At 37.6% G+C, this 19,621-nt stretch overlaps 1 protein-coding gene across 4 annotated transcripts in view; it reads left to right on the forward strand.

Moving 5' to 3' along the window:
- The window catches only part of LOC148755733 (nuclear pore complex protein Nup153-like), an 85,773-nt gene extending 66,748 nt beyond the window's left edge, over nucleotides 1-19,025 (forward strand). For all 4 annotated transcript variants that reach the window (XM_088791356.1, XM_088791353.1, XM_088791354.1 and 1 more), the window contains 5 exons: nucleotides 978-1,065; nucleotides 11,354-11,965; nucleotides 14,715-15,011; nucleotides 15,696-15,962; nucleotides 18,587-19,025. In XM_088791356.1, coding sequence (XP_088647482.1) covers nucleotides 978-1,065; nucleotides 11,354-11,965; nucleotides 14,715-15,011; nucleotides 15,696-15,962; nucleotides 18,587-18,669 — 1,347 coding nt within the window. In that variant the 3' untranslated portion in view covers nucleotides 18,670-19,025. The remainder of the gene's footprint in view (nucleotides 1-977; nucleotides 1,066-11,353; nucleotides 11,966-14,714; nucleotides 15,012-15,695; nucleotides 15,963-18,586) is intronic.
- The last annotated feature ends 596 nt before the right edge of the window (nucleotides 19,026-19,621 follow it).

Below are 19,621 nucleotides of genomic sequence, written 5' to 3' on the forward strand. Positions count from 1 at the left end.
ATAATGTATTTTTATTAAATCCAAGATGCCATTGGTGATAAAAAAATACCATTATTTTTCCTCCAATAGCAACACTAAAAATTACAATGTATTGAAACCTCGAATGAGTAAACACCTGTATATTTTCTTTTATATATGTAGACCTATGCGTATACACACATACACAAGCATGTATTGTTTTTCACATACCACTTGAAAATTAAGATGCAGACATCTTAATACCCTGGTACTTTTCCATGTACCCTGACATAGTAGGACATTCCTTTCCATACCCACAACATGGTTACTATACCATCAAAAATTAACATGATATAGTAATGATATAGTACATATTCAGATTTCCCCATCCATCGCAGACTGCCCTTTAATTGCTTATATTTTTTTCTTGGTCCTAGATCCAATTAAATTAGGACCTAGTCAATTAAATTATAATGCAGTTAATGTTTTTCTTGAATTGACTTTAACCTAGAAAAGTTTTGGGTTTTTAGGAACATATTTTGTGTTTGTTTCTTTGTAGTTAAGAAACAAATATTTTCAAAAAGAATGAGTTCAGTTAGTGTCCAGTTTATCCCACCCTTATTTGGCATGTTTATCAATTTCATATCTCGCCCTTTGTTTTTCTCTGTTTCCTTGTTTGCTGTCACCGTTCATTTTGTGGTTTCCGTGCTGCATGCCTGACATCTATACATTGTCCAAAGGTCTCATATTTTTTATTAAAAAGTGACACTTAAAACCCAGAATTGAGCATTATGTACTGCCTAAGAACATACCTAAAAAATTAAAACCATGGCTATTATGCTATGACACACCTCTCCTTATAAGAAGCATCCCAATTTTAGAGATTGTAAAATATGAAAAACTGTGAATCTTAGAACAAGTAAAACTAAATGTATTTTTGGCTTGGAATGACAAATCTCTATATTTGAGATTTGCTTAAAACTAATTTGACACTTGAAGGATCACTTTTCTCTTGACAGATTGGACTTACAATTACGGTGCCTGTTGTAAAAACAGCAGAACTTTCTGGCTCTAGTAGTAATTCAGGACCAATTACAAGTAGTTCAGGTGAGTAAAAATTTCTCATAAAATTTTACATAAAAATAGTTAGAGATATTTGATTTGTATTTCAAATTCTTTAACCTTTGGGAATTCCTATAAATGCCTTCATTTGAATGGAATTAGCTCAGAAAAGCAAACAGTAGCTAATATCAACTTTTTGACAATGCTTTTTAGTAATTAACCTCAGAGATACATAGCTCCCTAAATGTCAGTGTTACAGGTTGGTTGTGAGGGGGATAGTGACAACAGCAAATTCAACCATTGTCTTTGTTTAGTCAAAATAAGGTGACAGTGTATCATTATAAATGAACTCTCCTTCTAAGAAATTCAAGGTTTGTCTACCTGATAATTGCAGTGCATTCCATCTTTAGATTTACTGTTCAGTCCACAAGCATTTTTACGTGTCAAGGTTATGCTTGCCTCTGCAAATAGGCCTCTGTTCAGAATATGTAAACTCAAGAAATGGACATAATTGAGGGAAATAAAACAAATAATCAGATAATTAGTTCATCAATAGGATTTTGTTGTGATAGTAGTAGTTTCCTTTCAAGTGTTTGGTGTTTTGGAACTGGAGAATCATCCTGACTGAGTTACTTAAGGTCGAGAATTTTTGAGCATTTTACCAAAGAAATGAACAGCAAATGCAAGGGTACAGAAACAAGAGAAAAAGCATGACATAGTTTGAAAATTGCAAATAGTTTGTCAAGAGTTTGAGACGTAGCTTTAAATTCTAAAAATTCTTGAATGCTATACTAAAGAATTGGAAGTTACCGTGAATGCAGTAGGAAGACGCTGAGTGATATTTTTATGGGGGTGAGGTAGCTGCAGTGACAGAATGTGTTGAGTGAGGGACATCAGGTATGTTCTTTTGCCCCATCCAGAAGTGTTTATTTGACTATGTGCTGAGGTGGGGGTGTTTGTCTTTGGATGATGTACAAGATAGAACATAGATTCTGAGAGTGGCACAAAGTGAGATTTGACAGGTGTGTTTGCAATCCTATTTTTCTTTGAAGGCAACAGCTCTGCTTAAGAAAATGTAACAAGTACATTTCAGGTGTAATCTTTGCACAAAGTTTTTTTTTTTTTCTTTAATGTAAGTTTAAATTCAAGAGGAATGAATCTATTCAATTACTATTTCCATGTCTTGTTCTTGAGAAAAGGCCTTTAAAATCCTTCTCAATTTTTATTAATGCTTTACTAATGTTAGTTGAATGAGTAACGATTTGTCAAACAAGTTTTGTGTTTCAATACATCTGGGGAAATTCCCAGATTTTTAAGGCATTAGGAGTGACATATATATAATGGTGATAATTGTGTATTCTCGCTTTGACACCCGATTCTCACCACATCTGTCATTAAGAAGCTGATTGAAAATGTGGAAGTCATGATTAACTACTTTGTGACAGCAGCAAAATTTTCCAATATGTTCTTTATCCATCATTTTGAGTACACTTCAGGGCATCCTTACAATTAATCTTAAATTACTAAACGCAATTTAATTTTGATTATAAAGGAAGGTAGAATATGATAAAGTGATGAAAGCGTATGTTTCCTTTCACATTGATATGAGAGGTAAGTCTGGTGTTTTGCATATTTTTGTTATTGAGGTGAAATAGACATAAGATACAATTAATTGTTTTAAAAGACTAATTCAGTGTGATTAAGTATATTCTCAATGTTGTGCAGCCACCACCTCTGTCTACTTCCAAACATTTTTATAACTCCCAAAGGAAACCTGTATCCATTCAACAGTTGCTTTCCATTTCCCCTTCCCCACAAATCCTGTCAGCCACCCATCTGTGTTTTGTTTCTGTGTATTGCCTATTCTGGAGGCATACCGTGCCATTTGTTGCTTGTGGCTCACCCACTTTGTATTATGTATCAGTCCTTCATTCCGATTATGGCTGAATAATACTCCATTGTATGGATATACTAAAACTCCTCTGTGCATCCATTGATGGACGTTTGGGCTATTTCCACCTTTGGGCTGTTGTGGACAGCGCTGCTGTGAATATGCAGGTACGTGTATTTTTTTGAATACTGGGCCCAGTAGTTTCAGTGTATATCTAGGGATGGAGTTAAAGGGTCAGATGGTAGTTGTATATATAATTTTCTGAGGCACCACAAAACTGGTTTTCTCAGCAGCTGGCTTATTTACATTCCCATTTGGAATATATGTTGGTTCTAATTTCTTCACCTTCTCACCACATTTATTATTTTTCTATTTTGTATTATAACTGTCCTAGTGGTTGTGAAGCAATGCTTTATTGTGGTTTTGATTCACATTCCCCTAGTGATCAGTGGTGTTGAGCCTGTTTCCATGTGCCTGTTAGCCTATTGTCTATCTTCTTGGGGAAAAGTGTGTTCAAGTTTATTGCCCATTTTTAAATTAGTTTGTCTCTTTGTTGCTAGATGCAAGCATTTTTGATAGTGTGGATACTATGTCCTTATCAGACATATGACTTGTAAGTAATTTCTCCAATGCAACGTATTATTTTGATACTGTCTTCATACTTCCTTGGTAATGTCCCTAGATTCACAGAGTTTTATGATTTTATTGAAGTTCAAATTTTGTTTGGCTTTTTCTTTTGGTGTCATATCTAAGAATCCATTGCCAAAATTCCACCATCATGAAGACATACCTCCTAAGTTTTCTTCTAAGAGTGTTACTGTTTAGTCCTTATATTTAGATCATTTATCCATTTTCAGTTAACTTTTGTTCATGGTGTGAGGTGTAAGGGTAGGCAGGATTTTTTGGTAACTGCTTTTTAATTGGTGTTACTGAAGAAGAAAAACCTGGGTATTTATATTTTATGATAGAGCATTTCAAACATTCTCAGAAGTGTAATGGTCGACTGAATCCCCAATACTCATTACTCAGTCTTTGATGTTCTCTTTAAATAGTACCATTTCATCTGCAAATAATGACAGTTTTACTTTGTTTGTTGGTTAGAGACCTTTTATTTGTTTTTCTTGTCTGCTTGCTCTGGCTAGGACTTCTAGTGCTATGTTGGATAAAAGGGTGAAAGTGGGCATCCTTGTCTTGTCCCTGATCTTAAGGAGAATGCTTTTACTTTTTCCTTGTTGAGTATGATATTAGTTGTGGGTTAGCCATACATATGTGGCTTTTCGTGTGTTGAGATGTGTTCCTACTCTTCCACATTTGCTGAGAGTTCTTATCATAAATGGATGCTCAATTTTGTCAAAGGCTTTTTCTGTATCTATTGATATGACCATATGATTTTTATTTTTCATTCCCTGTATGTGTTGCATAATGTTAACTGATTTGAGGATATTGAACCAACCTTGCATAGCAGGAATGAATCCCACTTGATTGTGGTTTATGATCTTTTAATATATTGTGGAATTTGATTTGTTAATATTTTTTGGAGGATTTTGGAATCTTATCTTCATTAGTGATACCTGCTTTAGGTTGTTGTTGTTGTTTTGTGTTTTTAATGCTTTGTCTGGTTTTGGAATCAAGGTAATGTTGGCATTATTAAATGAGTCAGGAGGCTTTTACCTTCTTGGATTTTTTAGAATATTTTGAGGAGAATAGGTGTTAACTGTTTTTTGAATGTTTGATAAATTTCACCGGTGAAGGCATTTGGTCCATGACTTTTATTTGTTGGGAGCTTGTTGATTACTGAGTTGATTTCATTAATTCAGATTTTTTGTTTCTTTTTCAGCCTTGGATGATTGCATGCTTATAGGAATTTATCCATTTCTTGCAGATTGTCCGCTTTTTTGGTGTTTAGTTGCTTGTAGTATTTTCTGTGTTGTGTTGTGTGTGTGTGTGTGTGTGTGTGTGTGTTTCTGTGGTGTCTGTGGTCACTTCTCTTACATTTGTGAAATTATATTTGGGTCATCTCCCTTTTTTACTTGGTCAGTCTTGTTAATTTAAAGTTTTAATTAAAGTTTTGTTAATTTTGTTTATCTCTCAAAGAAACCAGCTTTTTTTTTTTTTTTTTTTTTTATTAATTAGTTTCAGGTGCACAAGACAAAGCAAAACTTAGACATTTATCATTTATATCCCTCACACTGTGTGAACCCCCCTCCCCCCATCCACTATCCCTCTGTACGTTCCCAAAACCTCTCACCTTCCCCTTATCCCCACCCCCCCGCCCCTCTAGCAACCCTCTGGTTTTTTTTTTCCATGAGAAACCAGCTTTTGTTTTCATCGATCTTTTGTTGTGTTTTTCAGTCTCTATTTCATTTATTTCTGCTCTGATCTTTATTTCCTTCCTTCTACTCACTTTGGACTTTGTTTGCTCTTCCTTTTCTAGTTCCCCTACGTGTAAAGTTAGACTATTTATTTGACATTTTTCTTATTTCTTGAGGCAGGCTTGCATAGCTATGAATTTTCCTTTTAGGACTGCTTTATCTATGTTGTTGTATTTTTGTTTTCATTTGTCTCAAGGTATCTTTTCATTTCTTCCTTGATATAATTGTTGGCCCATTCATTGCTTAGAACCATATTATTTAGCTCCATGTGTTTGTGTGTTTTTCATTTTTTCTTATAATTAATATCTAGTTTCATACCGTTGTGGTTAGGGAAGCACTTGATATGAATTCAGTGTTCTTAAATTTATTGAGAATTGTTTTGTGGCCTAACATGGACTATCTTGGTAAATGTTCCATGTGCACCTGAAAGGAACGTATATTATGGTGCTTTGGGGGGAAATCCTCTAAAAAATGTCAATTAAATCCATCTGGTCAAGTGTGTCATTGAAAGCCTCTGTTCCCTTGTTGATTTTCTGTCTGGAAGATTTGTCCATTTGTGTCAGTCGAGCGTTAAAGTCTCCTACTCTGATAGTGTCACCGTCAATGTCTGCCTTTATGTCATTCAGTATTTGTTTTATCTATTTAGTTGCCCCTATGAAGGGTGCATAAACGTATACTAGGGTGATGTCCTTTTGTTAGATTGATCATTTTTATTATTATGTAATGTCCTTCTTTGTCTCTCATTAGACTCTTCATTTTAAAGTCTACTTTGTCTGATATAAATATCATTTCCCCAGCATTTTCTTCCATTTCCATTTGCATGTAATGTCTTTTTCCATCCCTTTACTTTCAGTCCGTGAGTGAATTTCAATCTGAGGTGGGTTTCTTTTAAACAGCATATGTATGGGTTCTGTTTTCGTATCTATTCAGCTACCTTATGTCTTTTCATTGGAGTATTTAATTCCTTTACATTCAATGTGATTATTGATAGGTACATAGGTATTGCCATCTTGAGTCATATTTTTTATCTTCATCTGTTTTTTTCCTCCTTTCTTCTGCTTAGAGACATCCTTTTCACATTTTTTTTTTAAGATTGGCTGGGTCATAATGAATTCTTTACCTTTTTCTCCTCTGGGAAGCTCTCTGTCTCTTCTTCAGTTTTAAATGATGGCCTTCCTGTGTACAGTAGTCTTGTTGTAGGCCTGTGTTTTCCCTTAACTTTGATTATTTCCTTGAACTCTCTTCTGGCCTGCATATCTTCTGTTCAGAAATCAGCTGACAGCCTATGGTAACTCCCTTGTAAGTAATGGGTTATCTTTCTCTTGGCTTTTGGAATCTTTCCTTGTCTTTAACCTTTGCCTTTTTTATTCTGCTGTGTCTGGGTTTGGGTTTCCTCTTTTTTGGAGTTCTCTGTGCCTCCTGGTCTTGTATATCTATTTCCTTCACCAGGTTAGGAAAGGTTTTAGTCATTATTTCTTCAAATAGGTTCTTGACCCCTTGCTCCCCCTTTTTCCCCTCTGGTGCTCTTATGATGTAAATGTTGTTAACACTTGATGTTATCTCACTGGTCCCATAAAAAATCTTTGTTTTTTGTTGTGGTTGTTCTGATTGGGTATTTTCTGCTTCATGGTCTTCTACATTGCTGATTCAGTTGTCTGCTTCATTTGATCTGTGCTTGATTCCTGCTAGTGTAGTGTTCACTTCACTTATTGTATTTTTTATTTCTGAGTGGTTCTTTCTTATGCTTTATACGGCTGTCTTTATGCTTCTTGTATCTTTGTTGAAATTCTCACTGTGTTCCTTAAGCATTCTTACAACAAGTGTTTTAAACTCTACTCTGGAAGGTTGGTTTCTTCCATTTCATTTAGTTCAGTTTCTGGAGGTTTCTCCTGTTCTTTATTTGGGACATGTTTCTTTGTTTCTTCACTCTAGCTGCCTCTCTGTGTTTGCTTCTGTGTATTAGGTAGATCTGCTATGTCTCTCAGTCTTTTCTCGATGACCTATGTAGTATGTGTGCTGTGGTTTTATGGCACAATGTCCCCGATCACCTGTGTGTGTGTTCCAAGGTTTCCCTTGAGTGTGTTCTCCTGTTGTAGGTTAACCTGCATTGCTTTTGTTGCTTCAGTGGTTGGAACTGACTCCCAGGTTGACTGATTGTGAGGATTGGCTATGACCATAGTGAATGAACTGCTTTCTGGTGGCTGACCACTGAGAGGGGGAATCTATGCTGTGGGCTCTGTGTCTGTTGATACCACCTCTTAGAGTGTGCCACTTGTGGGGCTAACCAGGTAATGCTCTGGTGTGGTCTGAGGCTGGTCTTGGTATGTTTTGTGTGGTGTTTCTTTACAGGGGTTCCTGTGTAGGCCCATTTCAGCATTGCCTGGTACTGGCTCGCAGTTCCCTGGTAGGATTCCCAAAGCTATATGTATTTGGCTCCTGCCAGTACTGGACTTGGAGGTGTGTGGGCATGGCTCGCTGTGAACCGAGGAGAGCTGCCAAGAGTAGTGGTCTGGGACAGCTTAGCAAAAGGCCCAGGGTCCCATAGGCCTGTTTCCATCTGCCAGCTACCCACAGGGCTCATCCTTTGAGAGAGCCTTCTTATGTGTGAAGGCTAGATAGTGTAGCAGAAGTTGAGAGTGCCGTTGGTGATGCAGCACTAGCTCTGTGTGGTGGAGATTCTACCAGATCAATGCTGTCTGAGATTTGGCTCTTTGATGGAGATTTCCAGAAAAGATGGATCCCTCCTGTAGGTAACACGTGAGGCAGTGTCCACAATGAGATAATACCTGCTGTGCCTCCAGCCCTCACTCAGAAGCCATATATCTAAGTCTTTTCCTGTATATCTCTGGCACCTCTCAAGTTGTCACCCCTCTTTGGGATACAAAGTGAATGTGTCTGTGCATAAGCCCTTTAAGAGGACATCTGGGTTTCTGCCTGCCTACTGTCTCACAGAGTGAGCCAACAGTGTCCTGGCTCTGTGGGAAGTCCTATTCCTGGCACAAGAACCCTGGGCTGGGGAAGCCCAGTATGGGGCTGGGTCACCTTCCTCTTCTGGAGGGGACCTTCTCCAGTGGGGTGTCTGTCCCAGTATTCTACCTCTATCTGTGAGCTTGGGGTCAGCCGGTTTCATGTCTCTGCCCTTCCTAGCAGTCTCAACGTGGCCTCTTCTTTATATCCTTAGCTATAGTGTTTCTGTTCAGTTAGTCTTCAGATGATTGTTGGAGTTTGTTGTTCTATAATTTATTTAGTGTGATCCTGTCATGCAGGAGGTATAGCATTTACCTAATTCGCCATCTTGGACCCTTCATAACAATGTTTTTAAGAATGATTTTTGTGGCTGTACAGCATTCCATCATGTTAGTGTTCTGTAAAGTATATAACTAGCCTCGCATTGAGCATTTATCATCCAGGTTGTCAACATAACTGAAGGATATTTTCAGTCATAGGGTGAATTTCTAGAAATGAAATAACTTGCTTAGCTGAATGTGTTTTTTAAGGTTTTTGACCAATATTGTAAATTTCTGTGTATTCGTTATATATTTCATTCAATGTATCATCCGTTTTAGCTAGTTGCCATTCCTTCTTCGGTGTTTCAGCTTGGTTTTCTTGATTCCCAGTAAAATTATTTGTGTAATAATTATAGCTTCTATTTTTTGTCTGTCGAAGGAGAGATGGACAGTGTGGGAAATAGTATTTTTACTTCCTTGTAATGGCAACTTAACCCTGTTCTTTTAAATTTGTTCACTTTCTTTGAATTACAGTGACTTTTTCCATAATGGTTTAGAATTTCATCCAAATTATCTTTGAAAGTTCTTTTTAATACACTTAACTTGAGTCCAGTGCTCTTTTTGACATAATATTTTTCATAATTAAAACAAATACAGCTCAAGATAACATTTCAGTGAAGAGTTCAAGCTGTAAGAAACAGCTAGGTGAAGATCGTGGAAGCCCTTTTAGACCTGCTATAATCTTGAAAGAAGGAAGTGTCCTAGATGTTTTAAAAAACCCTGGTGAGATAATGGCTACCTTTGAGATACTTTGAAATTTTAAATATAAACTCATGATCTTATTTAATGTCATTTTTGGTATACATTAGACTTTTTAAAAATTATGGCTAATTTCTTAGGCAATTGACTCTGAATGTAGATGTAGTCAGATGTACTCATTTTGAGGGAAATATCTTAGAAACTATTTCTTTAGAATTCAAAGACTTTGCACGATAATGAAATCTCTGAGGGGAAAGATAAAAGGAGACTATGAAGCAAGTATAGAATAAGACAATGAATTACATATTAATAGAGACAGTCTAGCATAGAATAAAAATAGTAGGTAATAATTTGAAGTCAATGACTAGAAATCCTCAAATAGGAATATGTTTTCAGTATGAAAATGAAAGAGGATAGTCACAAGTTCAATTGTGATGTGTACTGTAAGAATGTAGTAGTGTTTCTAAGAGAATCTAGTAGCTCAGGGAGTTTAGGCCTAGTAGATATGTTCATATATAATTGAATAGGAATTTCAAAGTAAGGTTGACTTCTACAGCATGATTTAGAAGAATTACATTTTTTCAGTCTAGTCCTCTCATTTTATAAGTGAGTATATTGCCTGTAGAAGTTTCAGTAATTCAGGTGATTTTATGCAGATACAGTAGAACTCCTGAATGCCCATAGTAGAATGAACCAAGTAGTAGGTAAGCATCAAATTCGTATAGTTTATCTACATATAAGTTCCACTTTGCATTCATAATGCCCATTCCTCTCCCCTTTTAACTTTTTTTAAATATTAAAATTTTTGAGTCATATGTTCTTTTGAGGGGAAAAATTGGGAAAATCTGAAAAAGTGAAAGAATAGAAATCTATAATACTTTGACATGGTTAACATTTTGCCAACCTTAGGGACTCAAATTAATGGTTAACAAACTACTACACTGATCTCTTAACAGCCTTCTATGTCTTCTTCCCCTCCGCTTTTCTTTTCCTGTGGTGATAAAGGCTGAAGAAACGGGTCTCTGAATTTGTTGGTATGAGTGAAAGAAAAGTTAATTAGCTCAAAGTAAAGGATTGAAGTGTCATTCCCACAAATAAAGTGTAATTTCAGTGTATCCATTCAATGATAGCAGTTTTTGGTAGCACAAAAACTTTTTTCTTCCTGTTATTCCATGGTTCTACATAAATACCTTAGTTGTCTAAATACACCTTTTCTGGTTATACCATGTGTAACAATGTGAAAGGCTCTGAGATTATAAGTGTAGAGTCACTTGAGGCAATTCTGTTGGAATCACTGTTTGGTCACGGTGTGTACGCATGGATTTGAGTAACATGAGCTTGTGCTCATTAGGATTGACCGGGTCTTAATAATTTTCATATTGCTGGGACTTGGACTTACCAGGTGGTTTGATACATGGCTGTTGGAATTGGTTATCATATTTGTCACTGAACTGTTACTATTGTAAAGGTCTATAGAGTTTAATAGAATTAAAAATAATTCTTTCTACTCTGTTGTATTTTTAAGGGACATCTGTACCTTGACCGTATCTACACAACTCAGCTGGTTTGACCAAAAGTAGAGGATACCACAATAGTGGATTATAACTGGATAAAATTCAAAGATAAGAGATACTGGAGTTATTTTATATAGCCACTTGAAAGGAGAGACAGATGAGGGAAAAAAGCTATAAATATACTGTATGTAGATCAGACATCAGGAAGGCAAAACATAGTGTAGGAAAAATAGATGACAGTAGCATAGGTCAGTACATTACTACAAATTAAAGCCTAAACTTAGGTATTGGTTGAATTATAATAAGTAGAAACTTTGAGAGGAAGAAGGTGATATCTTATAAATAAAGCATCTGTCATAGATTTTAATTAGGTCTAAGTGTCAGTTGTTAATTATGTGATGAATAAATAGTACTCGGTGAAAACCACCTCTTGAGTAGTACATAATGGATTGTAATAAATCAGCAATAAGGTCGATATGTTTTTCTCCTAGTAATAACATTTCAGTTAATGTTTTGATAGGAAAGCCTTCCCTACCTTATTCTTTTCACTCCTCTTTCCCCCCACGGTAGGTTTCACATCACCAAAGACAGATTCTCTTGAGGCTCAGCCTACCACCACAGACGCTGTTGTATACACAAGACCAGCAATAAGTAGCTTTTCTCCTGGTGGAATGAGGCTTTCAGAAAGTTTAAAAGCTAGATCGCCGTGGCAGTGTGACATTTGTCTACTCCCGAACAAAGTTACAGACAACAAGTGCATCGCCTGTCAAGCAAGGAAATTTCCACCAAACACTTCTGCTCAGCAGATTGGAATTAGAACACCAAGTGGAAGTGGCAGAGCAACTCTTTGTGCACTGGAGACAGGTTTGGGAGACAAATTTAAACCAGTGGTAGGAACTCGGGATTGTGATACCTTCTTAGTGCAAAATCAACTGGAAGTGATAAAATGTGCAGCTAGTGAAACACTGAAATCTGCAACTGGTATTAAGCGAGTCCTTACATTGCCAGTGGCTTCAGAAAGTGCTGTAACCGTGGCCTCTTCATCTTCAGGCTGCACTGTGACCACTGGTGCCTTAAGAAAGAAATTCAAAAGGCCTGTGAGGTCTTGGCAATGTCCACTGTGCTGTTTATATAATAATGCTGAAGACGAGAAATGTGTGTCCTGTATGTGTGAAAAACCAGGTATGTTTTTAACCATTCGGAAGGATTTTGCTCATTACTTCAGTAGAAAATTTTACTTTATTCTCTGTCTAACCACTAAGAACACCTGAATATTTTAAATGTTTTGGATGAGCATTTCCTCATGCATCTTAAGTTTTCTAATCCATCCTGAGGTTAAAATGATATTCTTGGGGCTAGATTTGCAAGTTATGATAGGACAGGCTGTGTGTTAATCAGCCTACCATATATTTCCTCTTTGTATGCATTCTTATCTGAAGTTTCTTATTCTTCATGATCATTTTCATATAATATTTGTATAATTATATATAATGATATAGTGATTTAGTACAGATACATGATGAAATGGACACTAAAAAAAACATGATATGAGCATCCTAGCATTTATGTGTAGTTTAATCTCTACAATAACAAGCTCTTGAGTTATTACCTTAAAACCCTGTCTGAACACAAGGGCTGAGCCATATTTCTAATTCCTACCTGACATCTCCATGACAATGAGATTTCAGAATCTTCATTCTGAATTATCTTTCTCTTCCCACCTGACACCCTTCTCCCCTAAAAAAGAAAAAATAATAATAATAAGGAAGCCCTGATGCATGTGGGACAGTGAAATTAATTGTGAGTTGAAGGGAGAATAAAACTTTGATTGAATTGTGAGACACAAGCAAAGGAAGCTCATACATGTATTAATGACTTTGAACTCATCCTGTGAAAGATGAGCCATCTTTTTAAGTAGAGGAGTGATGTGGTCAAACTTGTATTTTGATAAGTCACTTGGTAGCTTTTTGAAGCACAGATCTGGAGGTGACAAAATTTGGAGACCAGTGCACAGATTAGGAAGTTGTGTGGATGATACAGGCAACGATAATGGTGATGTGCGCGAAGGAAATCACATAAGGGTGAGGATGTAGAATAAGGTGCAGTGGAAGACATGTTGATTCAAGCTGCTGACATTGACTTTCAGATACACGTGAGGCCTTTGGATATACTGATAATGGACCCTCGGGTCTAGAGGTACAAACCTGGGAGTCATTAGCCATGCTTTTTGAATACATCATGGGAATAAAAGTGACGGAAAGTGAGTGAGCAGAGTGAATAGGAGAAGACAGCCTGAAACTGAGGTCTGCTACCTTCAGGAAGTGGCAGCAATAAAACTTTGGAACAATTAATTTTTTAAAGGACTAGCCACACAGGAATATCATGCCACTGGTTGCTTCTTGGATGGATGGATTTAAGGGACCAAGACCAGACGTCTCAATAAGAAGACTCTTATTCAAGAAATAAGGGGAGCTTGAACTAGAATAGCAGCAGATGGCTAATCAGGAAAAGAGAATGAAGAAAGTTTCAGAAATATGTCAGGGAAGACAACCCATCTAGATGAATTAATCAGGTGAATAGTGGAAAGAGACCATGGGGTTGAAGCTCAGAAGTATGGATTGTAGGCACAAGTCAGGAAACTGTTTTGTTGGTGATTAAAATCATCCGAGCGGATGTGAGCTGGTAAGATGAGTAGTGCACCAAAGGTGGAACCTCAGGGAACAATTTTATTGGCCAGATGGAAGAGAACGTACCAATAAAACTGAGAGCTCAGGTAACAGGAAGAAGTGATAGCAGCTAGAGATAATTTAGATAAGTGGGGGTTCCAGAATGAATGGCTCCCATATAGTGACTTGAGAGTGAGCCAACGTGCTCCGTTTTCTGTCAATCATGCCATGTGACCCACCCTGTAATGTGACCAGCCCTGTCTCTACACAGTACTAGAACTGACACATTATTAGAAGAAGTTTTTCAAAAGTCTTCAGGAAGGCAGATGGATTCACGATCATCATATAACAATCAGTAGCCTTTCTCCAAATCAGCACTAAATAGTTAGACAACATATCTTATTTGTATTTTCTAACACTTCTCTTTTATATTGTGTAATAGCTATAGAACCTGTCACATGCTGACATAAAGACATATTTAACACTTGTTCCTGAGTGAGAACATTCCTCTCCCTCCCAGTTTCACCCTAATATAATTTTGGTTCGTAGAGGGATTTTTATGGAACTTGGCAAGCAGAGCTACTTCTAAAACTCATATGGAAGGGAAAATGCACAAAAAATCTTGGGGAGAGGGGCAGGCACACAGACAGATTTGACTTAGTAAGTAGCAAACCATACTGTAAAGCTACACTAATTAAAACAGTCTAGTCACAATAACTGTACAGGAAACAAATGCACATATATTTAGAATTTAATATGTCATGAAGGTAGAGTTAAAAATTAGTGCACAGAGAATGCATTTATCAATGAATGCTGCAGAGGAAATTGGCTCTCATTTTGACCAGTTGAAGTCATAAGCCTGCCAACAGAAATTGCAAAATCAAATTGACTAAAGTAAAACCATCTGCCCCTATGTGAACTTGCTATCCAAACACAGTATTAGGTTAGGTTTCCATCTAAGGCATATGTTTATTTCTATTAATCTGAGGGATGAAGGTTTTCCTGTGTAAGACAGAAAATCCATAAGCCGTAAAGGAAGAGATGGATGTTTGTGATTATACCCACATTTAATAGAGCAGATGCCCATTTGATGAATGTGTATAAAAAAGAGTTGTTTTCTAATGAATTCTTAGATTGTAGGGTAGGAAAAAATGCTTTCTCCGATTACTTGTTAAAGATTTTTGTTTGTTTCTTAATTTCTGTTAGTCCAGAACAAGGTTCTGCAAAGCCTGATTTTAGTTTCTTGAACATTTCCTCTAATTCAGGTCCACCAGCTACTTCAGCTACTGGCAGCATATTTGGCAGTTCCACATCCTCCTCCAGGGCGGCGGTGGCTGCCTCTGTGTATGGACAGGCCAGCAGTGAGGGCAGCTCGGTCTTCAGCAACTCTGCCAGATCCATTATGTCTCAATCTCTGCTGTTCACTAAAGAGAGCAAATCGGCAACCACCTCCAGGAAGGGTACAGCTGTTACCCCGTGTGACTCTGGTGCAGGAGGCGGCAGCAGTAATACTGCAAGGTCTGGTTTCAACTTTGGAGCTGCAACCACGCCTAGCGCTGCAGGTACTTTTACCAAAGAAAAACATACCCATGCATGTTGTGCTTGGATTGTCTTTAGTTATAAGTATGTCAACTCTTAGAAATAATGCAGCAAGTTATCACAAAATAGCATGGGTGCCCTTAGGTCATGCATATCCACGATGGTGGAGTTATTCGCCATGTGACACAATGTATATTTTGGTTCAAATTTGATATAATTAACTGTTGGAAGCAGTTTTTTCTAATCTCAGCAACAGCGTTATCTTTCGTTTTTCCATGAGTGTTGTTTGCAATGCTAGTCATAAGTAACCAGACACTGGGGTTTATTTTATTAGACATTAGACCTCATTATGCAGTATATTCATGATTACAGCATTAGCTGATTCCTGCCATGTGCTAAATTTCTGATACGAGATCAGCTGTTGTCTTAGATATATTCCTTTCATTTAAAAAATTTGACTGCGAAGGTCAGAGGTCTTGTTATAGAAGTTTTTGTTTCTATAGACTCGGTTTTATTAAATAGTGGTAGAGAGAATTGTGTTCCTGCAATTCTTAGAATCATCACTCAAAGCTTGGTAGCATTTGTTTCACGTGGTAAGAGTTTGAAATGAAGATTGAAATTTGCTTTTGAGTTAATGGAGATTTCTTGGGGATTATCTATCTCATTTTAGCTGCCGTGGTGATTTAAGTGTTTATTTGGGCCTCTAGGTTACTCGTTTATCGTGGACCGTGGACCCTCAGCACCACCGGCCAGTCCATCATTTGGTGTGAACCAGACCCCAACATTTGGACAAAGTCAAGGTGCCAGCCAGCCAAATACCCCAGGTTTTGGATTTGTATCATCTGGAACATTATTTTCTGCTGGTTCTCAGGCCATACCACCTGCTATTTGGAGAACATCAAGCAGTGGCCAGGCTGTGTTAGGACAACAGCGTGGTCAGTCTGCATTTTACTCTGGAACAGCTCCTAATTCTAGTGAGTGTGTAGTAGTGATGTGGTTTGTATCCGTACTCAGGTTTGTATGCCTCATGTACAGTTTTATCCTTTGACCTTTGAAACCATTCATGTCCTTTTTCTTTTTTTTTTCCATTGTCTCTTGTACTTGGCAGAATATAGAGGTGTGTGTTTAGTCTTACCTATGAACCACATTCCCAACTTTGACATAACTTTAAGCATTTTTAAGGCATTGAAGCATTTGATTAAAATGTAGTTATTTCTTAGTGACACCAATGTGTACTAGTAATCACATTCTCCACAACCATTCCTGTCTTACTGAAGAAAGTCCTGGATAAAGTGGTGGAAAAATCATTAAGTTGATTAAATCTTGGCCCTTGAGTTCACATCCTTTTTTTAATAAACTTTTATTTTTAGAGCAGTTATGTTCACAGCAGAAGTGAGCAGAAAGTATGGAGAGGTCCCATATTCCCATTGTCCCCACACAGGCATAGTGTCCCCAACTAGCAGCATTCCTGACTAGAGCAGTGCATTAGCTACAGTTCATGAACTTATATCAAAACATCGTAATCACCCAAAGTCCCTATTGTATATTAGGATTCATTCTTGGTGTTACACATTCTGTGGGTTTTGATGAATGTACATGGACATGTGTCCACCACTATAATTTCATAGAGTAGTTTCACTGCCCTAAAAATCCTTTGTGCTCCACCTAGCCCTCCTGCCCGACCTCCTAACTCCTGGCAATCACTGATCTTCTTGCGTTTTCCAGAATCTCATACAGTTGGAATTATACAGTATTTGGCCTTTTCAGATTGGCTTCTTTCACTTGGTAATGTGCATTTAAGGTTCCTCCATGTCTTTTTATGACTTGATAGCTCATTTTTTTTAGCACTGAATAATATTCTGTTATCTGGAGGTACTATTGTTTATTATCCATTTACCTCCTGAGGGACATCTTGGTTGTATCCAAGTTTGGGCAATTATAAATAAAGCTGGTATAAACATTGAAAAATTGATTAATTAAATAATTAGCTAATTAATTAATTAAATGCAGTTATTTCTTAACTATAATTTAGGTTCTGGATTTATTCAATCCCACTTCTCCCCACCCGACTTTGGGGCACTCTAGCCTAGATTTCAGCTGTAGTGTTTTCTGATCCTCTCTGTGATTGGATTTATCTGTGGAATTTATACCCCATTTCTAGTTCCCATGCTGGGACAGTCCAGCCATGTTGTCTCATGACACTTTCTATGTGATGTGCTCGCCTTTTCACTTGTGTCTTTCAATCTGAGGTGGGTCTCATGTATACAGCACGTGTATGGTCATTTCCAGGGAAGGTTTCATGAAGAGGTAGACAGCATTGCGTTAGCAAAGTCTGTGGCTGCATATTACTGATGATACCTGTACCTGTATGCTATCTGCCAGAAACTGCCTTGAGAGTCCATTACTGAATCATCAATGAAAAAGGCAAATTAGGCAGTGAAAAATGCAGTTAAGTTTGATTTTCTCCTGTTTCTGTTCAAATTCTAGAGTTACTAAAGATTCACATCTGGAAATGGTTCTGCTGTTTTTGTAATACTGTTATATAATTATTTGGTACAGATTATGGTGACATGGATGCTAAAAGAAATTCTAGCACCCTGGAATTTTATGTGTAGTTTTCTGTCTTCAATCAGAAGTTCTTGAGTGATTAGCCTAGACCCCTGGCTGAGCCATATTTCTAATTCCTACAGGACATCTCCATGACAATGAGATTTCAGAATCTTCGTTCTGAATTATGTTTCTCTTCCCACCTGACACCCCTCCTCCCATAAATAAATAAATAAATAAATAAATAAATAAATAAATAAATAAATAAATAATAAGGAAACCCTGGTGCATGCAGGAAAGCGAAATTAATTGTGACTTGAAGGGAGAATAAAACTTTGAGTCAGTCATTGAATTGTGAGACACGAGCAAGGTTAGCTCATACATGTATTAATGAATTCTGAAGTTGTCCTCTGAGAGATGTATTTTGATAAATCACTTGGTGGTGTTATGGAGAATAGATTTATTTATTTTTCATAATGGAACAAAATAGAATTTTGCTAATATCCCTAAGGAAATTAGTGCATTCTATATATAAATCAGAGATTACCGACTTCTGACCGCTCTGCTCCTGAGTGCCACCATTTATTCCCTTAAATTGAGGGTCACTATTTTGGTCCAGCACCCCAAAGACATCTTTTCAAAAAATGTGAAATTTACAAAAGTATTTCTTGTATTACAGAAATGTGGGCTTATGGTGATTTTTTAAAATTGTTGTAGTATTTTTGTTATTTTGGTTTTAATAAGTTGTTTTGACACTGTTACAGTGTGAAAACTTTTTAAGTAATAAAGTTTGACTTTTGTTCTCACCTGACATGACTTAGCATGTGGGCCCAGAAATAACAAGTTTTTACTTTAACTTTGGGTCTTGCTGTGCTTGATTTTTCCTAGAACTTTCCACTTAGGGCCATCTTTCTCCCATGTACACTATAATTCCCAGGACTGGATTCCATAATAAACCAGATCCTGTGGGTCCCTTAGGAAGAGCCCCAGGGTGGGGTCCCTGAGGGTTCATGGGGACAGGAGCTTGAACTCACTGGCCTCTGCATTCCAGGGGAGCAGGATCACGACCCTTCCGTGAAAGGCAGCCAGCACTTCGTCCGCAGGACTCAGCACCTTTCTGCGAGGTCGCCCTGAGACAGCACCAGCCTCATCTTTCAAACAAGCTGCAGCCCAGCGGGACCTCAGACCAGTGTGCAGATGCCATGTGCTTCCTGGGCCAGCTCCTTTCCCCTCCTGAGCAGGAACTAGCAAGGTGCATTGTCACCTCGGTAAATCTACAGCTTCTCACTTCTTCCAGAAAGCCACAGAACCTAAAATCCTGGATTAATGAAGTGGCGATATTTTTCTTTTCCCTTGTAATATAGACCATTGTGTAGAAACCACCACAATTTCAAACAAACTTATGCAGTTTTAATCAGTTCTTACTGTAGAATCTGGAGTCTATACCCTATTTGTGTTTCTAATAAATAATATATATTATGTATATGAAATGTGTGTCTATAGTATGTCTGTTCGGAGACAGACCAGACTGCGCATTAAAATGCAGATAATAGTGCTTCATAGAAATTCATAAGGTAATAGACTTTGTTACAAAGTAGCTTGGGTGACCACTGCAAAAGGATTGTATTGCCTGAGAATGAGGTTGCAAATCCCTCTTTGCAGAAGAGGTTATAGATGCTGCTCTGTGTAACCAGAGATCCTACATAGGACTGAACGATTTTGCTGTCCACTCGTGTTTTATGTGTACATGTACTTTGACTGCAAGTTTGGTGTCATACTCCTCTTGTCCACCTGGCCACGCGCTGCCATTCTGTCCTGTTTCCTAAGCACACTGAAAAATCTCACAGCTGTGTTCTTTGGTCTTCTACTTGGCCCGCCACCTGCTGGCTTGCCATTGGATTATTACGCCTGACAGTGACTGGGGCTCTGCCTCCAGCATTTCTGGCGCTTTGGTTCAACCCAGGATGCAGGTAGAGTGGGGAGAGCAGTATTACTGTAAAAACACAAGACATACCAAGGCTTGCATTAGGATGTGGAGGGGGTGTGGATTTCTGACTTTCTGTGGATTTGTTTTGCATTGGTAGGT

This window comes from Rhinolophus sinicus, chromosome 14 (genome assembly GCF_057876585.1).
Source record: "Rhinolophus sinicus isolate RSI-liver-muscle chromosome 14, RSI-T2T, whole genome shotgun sequence".
In the NCBI taxonomy this organism is placed as follows: domain Eukaryota; kingdom Metazoa; phylum Chordata; class Mammalia; order Chiroptera; family Rhinolophidae; genus Rhinolophus; species Rhinolophus sinicus.